This window comes from Pinus tabuliformis, chromosome 6 (genome assembly GCF_031772625.1).
Source record: "Pinus tabuliformis cultivar Carrire ecotype Pingquan chromosome 6, CPIR1, whole genome shotgun sequence".
Classification (NCBI taxonomy): domain Eukaryota; kingdom Viridiplantae; phylum Streptophyta; class Pinopsida; order Pinales; family Pinaceae; genus Pinus; species Pinus tabuliformis.
In genome coordinates this window covers 406,736,604-406,742,029 of record NC_142292.1, presented here as the reverse complement: position 1 = coordinate 406,742,029, position 5,426 = coordinate 406,736,604, and the positions used below count along the sequence as shown (strand labels likewise).

Here is a 5,426-nt window from a genome sequence, read left to right as displayed (position 1 = left end):
AGAGGTTCATCAGGAAGGGCAGACTCAGGAAGCAGCCCTGCTCAGTGGTTCGGGCAAGGACCTGGAGACGGAACCTGTCAAAGCAAAAGAGGAGAGCTTTGGGGAGCCGGCATCTTCTCCAAAACCCTCCGAAAGCGAAAGAGCAATGGAAAACATCTCGGCAGCCTTGCCCTCCCTAGATCTGAATCGTGAAGATGGTTTGCCTCATCCTGCATCCTCGGTCCTCCATACTCCTTGCCCTTACAATCTCAGATCCCATGATTGCAAGCCTGTATCCTCAGAATCAGTAGGCGGTATAGGTCAGCTCCCCTCTCAAAGCCAAAACAGAAATAAAAGAGGTAGGAAGTCTAACCTAGCCAAGGCCAAGATAAAAGCAAAGTTTGATGTAGCTGACGGGAAACAACAGTCCATCACTGGGGTTCTTAGAGCGGTGCAGACCCCTGAAAATGTTATAAAATGATATTGACATCATGGAATTGTAGGGGTTTAGCCAGTAAACCCAAAAGACTGGCTCTTAGAGAGATGATTCAAAATTCAAAATCAGAGATTCTTTTTCTGCAAGAGACTTTAGGGAACGGAGCAGAAGTAGAATTGAGACTAAATGCTCTCCTCCCGGGCTGGAAATTCTCAGCAGTGGATTCAGATGGTCATTCAGGGGGATTGGCAATAGGTTTCAAGGAAGGGAGAATAAAGGTGACAAATCAGTGGGGGATGAAGCAGGTGATGGGTATGGAAATTCAATCCCCAGATTTTGCATTGCCTATTACTATTCTCAATGTATACGGGCCCTGTCAAGGAAGGGAGTTTTTCTGGAACGATTTGATGTCCAAATCGCTGCTGAAGACAAAAAACTTGGTGATGGGAGGAGATTTAAATTTCTCCGTAGGGAGAGCGGAGGCATGGGGACCATCGGCTAGGGAAGATCCTTTGACGGACTTTTTCCTAAACCTCCTAACGGTCAACAAATTTATAGATGTTAACCCGATAAAGCTAAAGCCGACTTGGAGGAATCGGAGAGCAGGGGAGGCTAGAGTGGCGAAAAGACTGGACCGTTTCCTCATCTCTGAAGAATTAGCCTCAAAGGTCCCTATTTTCAGACAATGGGTTGAAGAAGGGGGGTCTTCTGATCACTTCCCTGTTTTTTTAGACCTCTCCATTCCCCCTCTAAAGCCTCCGGCACCTTTTAAGTTTAATTCTTCATGGTTGCAAGAAACTTCTTTTACCAATCTCTTCAAAGAAACCTGGAGACACCCGGATAATAGCTCAATTGAGGATAAAGGCTTCCTGTTTATGGAAAACCTCAAAAGATTGAAGAAAGTGACCATTCTTTGGGCAAAAGATAGGAAGGCAAAGCAGAATGAGGAACAATCCAGGATAAGTGAAGAACTGAAAAAGCTGGAAAGCATAGAGGAGGATGGATACGCTACCCAGGTCTCAAAAGAAAGGATTCTCCACCTTGAGAAACTTCAGAACCAAATTCTATTGGCAAAAGAAGAGGAATGGAGGCTCAAGAGTAGAGCGATTTGGTTAAAATCTGGAGATGAGAACACCAGTTTTTTTCACAACTACGCTAAAGGGAGGAAATCTGCTAACACCATATGGAACCTAAAAAACGAAGAAGGGAGGGAGTTTCGGTCTTTCAATTCATTATCAGGCCTTGGACAGAGGCACTTCCAGAGTTTATTTGCAGACCCAGGCGAGGCTACCATTGCTGAGGTAATAAAAACAGCTCAATGCTTCCCAAGATTTGTTGAGGAGGAAGAAGCAGAGGAGTTGTTATGCCCGGTAACTAAGGAGGAAGTAGAGTCAGTAATGAAATCCATGGCCAAAGAAAAAAGTCCTGGGCCGGACGGATGGACTATAGAGCTTTTCCTTCATTTTTTTGATTTGATTGGTGCAGAAATAACCGAAGTAGTAGAAGAATCTAGAAAGAAAGGAGAAGTCTACAGTCCTTTCAATGCCACCTTCATAGCCCTCATCCCGAAGAAGGAAGACCCTGAGAATTTTGAGGATTTCAGGCCGATTTCCTTATGCAATTGTATATACAAGATTATTGCTAAGGTGATAGCAAACAGAATCAAACCTATTCTGGCGAGCCACATCTCAATGGAGCAATTTGGGTTTTTAAATGGAAGACAAATTCATGAGGCCATCGGAGTAGCCCAAGAAGTCTTACACAGTGTCAGACAAAAGAACAAGAAGGGTGCAGTAATAAAAATAGATCTATCCAAAGCATATGACCGAATTAATTGGATATACATTCGGCTGCTTCTAACTCACTTGGGCTTCAAACCAGACTTTATCAGTTGGATCATGGGGTGCATCTCCAACGTCAGCTATGCAGTTCTAATTAACGGAGCAACAACCCCTTTCTTTAGAGGACAAAGAGGTTTAAGGCAAGGATGCCCTTTGTCTCCTCTGCTTTTTCTCTTAGTGGCAGAAGACTTAAGCAGGCTGATCCAAAAGGCCAGAAGGGAGGGAAAGGTAAAAGGTATTGAGGTAGCAATCAATCTATTCATCTCTCATCTTCTTTTTGTTGATGATATCTTGATTTTCTCAAACGGAGCTTCTAATGAACTTAAGGAATTAAAAACCATTCTAGAACTGTTTTTGAAAGCAACTGGAATGCAGATTAACCCCATAAAATCTCAGCTGATAGTGGCAGGTATGGACAGACAGGAGAGGACTCATCTGCAAGCTCTGTTTCCCTTTCAATATAGCTCTATGGACTCCACCTTCAAATACTTGGGTTTCTGGCTAAAACCAAATGCATATAAAAAAGAGGACTGGAACTGGCTGATTGCAAAGATAGAATCCAGAATCTCTCATTGGAGTTTTAAATGGCTTTCTAGAGCTGGAAGATTGACCCTTATTAAATTCGTGCTTCTGGCCATCCCAGTCTACTGGGCAGCATTAACCTGGGTACCTAAAGGAGTTATGGAGAAAATTAGAAGAATATGTTGCAGATTCTTTGTGGGATGGCTCAAAAGAGAACTCGGTGCTTCCTTGGGTGGCCTGGGACAAAGTGGCAAGGCCAAAGGAATGGGGAGGATGGGGGATAAAAAGTCAATCCGACTTTAGTCTCTCTCTGGCAGCAAAACCAGGGTGGCGCTTAATTTCGATGGAAAATTTATGGACCAAAGTGGTGAAAAGGAAATATATAGATCCAGTTCCCTTGGAAGATTGGATAAGGAACCCGGTAAAAAATAAGAAGAATGCCTCAGTAATATGGAAAGCAACGGTGGAGTCGTTCAAGGTGATAGAACAAGGACTGGCGTGGAAGATAGGGAATGGAAGGAACCTGAAGATAGGATTGGACCCCTGGATAGGTTGCAATGAAAAGTATGCCCTATCCCCAGGGTTTATCAGACATTTAGAGAGTAAGAGCATTTTTACTTTAAATTAGGTGGAAAAGGAAGGCCAATCTACCATGTGGGGACAGGCTTGGAAAGATGGGGAAGAACTAGGAATGAATATCAGATGGAGGAACGAATGGAACTCTTACATACAAGAACTCATCAGATCAAATGTCAGGTTAAAAGATGGTCCGGATTCACTGATATGAGCTCATGGCGAAACTAGAGAATACACTCCTAAGTGTGGATACAATTACATTATGTCGAGGAAGGGATGGGAAGATCCAGAATGGTGGTCGAAGCACCTCTGGAAGCTCAAGTGTCCGGCCAAGGCTAGACTTTTCTTCTGGTGTCTGTTAAAACGAAAAATCCCAACTTGGGATATACTTCAGTCAAGGTATATGTACGACCCAGGGAGATGTCCTGTGTGCAAATCTGATGCAGAAACTATTAATCACCTTTTTATCCACAGTAATGAAACAAAAAAGATATGGGGGGAGGTAGAGAAATTGCTAAACATTCAGGCAGAATGGGGAAATGGGTCCTTGGAAGAAGTCTGGGAAAATTGGTGGCAAAATCACCCTGATGGGAACATGAGAAACCTTCCCCTTATTTTCTATTGGGGGGTCTGGATTGCTAGGAGCAGGAGTCTTTTTCAAGATAAGGAAACTCCGGTAAATGTCACTGCTATACATTGTGTCTCCATTTATTCGTCCATCCCTGTCCCAGAAACTAAAAAATCCCAAGCCCAAAACAAGACTGTAATCATTAAAGAAGGCATCCCCTGGGCCTTTTTTGACGGAGCTTCTCAAAACAACAGGGCAGGAGCTGGTATTGTTATTCACTTAAATGCAAATCACATTCTCAAAGCCTTTGTATGCCTAAGGACAGGATCAAATAATTTTGCTGAGTTGTCGGCATTGAGACTTCTCCTCTGCTGGCTTCTACAAAGAAACATCTTCACAATTCAGATCTTTGGAGATTCCCTTAACGTTATAAATTGGGTTAATGGAAAAAGTTTATGCAAAAATCAAATTCTGAAGCCTTTACTGGAAGAATTGCAGGAATTAAAAACATCTTTCAACAGCCTCTCCATATGTCATATATTCAGGGACAGTAATGCTTCAGCGGACCAGCTTTCTAAGGAAGGTTTGCAACAGATTATGGGAGTTTGGAAAATAGTAGAAGACTGTCAGGGACAGATTCAATCATCTGATCAGCCACCCTATGCATTTCATCAATGACTGTTTTATGTTTACTCTTTTTCGTTCAGCTACAGTTTTATTTTACGGACTCTATATCAGCAACAAAAAGTTTTTTTTAAAAACTATGCTCTCTTATTTTCTCTTGGACACTATGATCATATACATATTGTAATGCGTTGTTTTCCTCTCTACACTAAGGAGACCCACTATACCTTTTTTGGTTTTTATTTGGATGCTCTCTTGTAGGAGAGGATGGTCTTAAGATGAACAAATCTGAACAATATATCAGCTGTTTATGATATTATTTTACAGCTGAATTTTTTGAGGACAGTCTGATCCAAATGGCAGAAAGGTTGTCACTTTTTTGATTGCATGAGCAGTCAAATAGAAGCAACTGAAATGCTCACAGCATATGCAATGTAACTTTTTATTTTCTTAATAAAAAGTTCGCTTTTTCTTCGGAAAAAAATCAACAGTTGTTGGATCCCTGCTCTATCTTCCTAGGTCTCTCTCTTGTTTTTTTAAAAAAAGATTAGGTTTGACTTTATTTTATTGATAGACCTTATTATTAATTTTGATTAGAAGTTATTTTTCATTTTTTTAAATTTATTTCTTAGTTCTTTGCTAATAAAAATATTTATAATAATAAACATATGATTTTCTTTATTGGTATCTTTACTTTATATGACTTGTTTGGTAATAGTATTATTATAATCAATTTTATTAACAATATTATTTGTAATAATAAAAAAATTATTACTAATCTTGGGAAAAAATAAATTTTTATTACTAATTATTTTTAATAATATTATTTACAATAAATTTATTTTGAACAATTTCTTACTATAAATTTATAAATATTATT

At 40.2% G+C, this 5,426-nt stretch overlaps 1 protein-coding gene across 1 annotated transcript; it reads left to right on the top strand.

The window, feature by feature from the left end:
- The first annotated feature begins 3,616 nt into the window (after positions 1 to 3,616).
- LOC149259030 (uncharacterized) lies at positions 3,617 to 4,600 on the top strand. Its single transcript, XM_089447193.1, has one exon. The coding sequence runs from the start codon at positions 3,617 to 3,619 to the stop codon at positions 4,598 to 4,600; it is 984 nt and encodes a 327-aa protein (XP_089303319.1).
- Positions 4,601 to 5,426: the final 826 nt, after the last annotated feature.

What these genes read in the sequence shown, in the direction of transcription:
- LOC149259030 (XM_089447193.1), top strand. Translation starts at nt 3,617, where the DNA reads ATGTCGAGGAAGGGATGGGAAGATCCAGAATGGTGGTCGAAGCACCTC.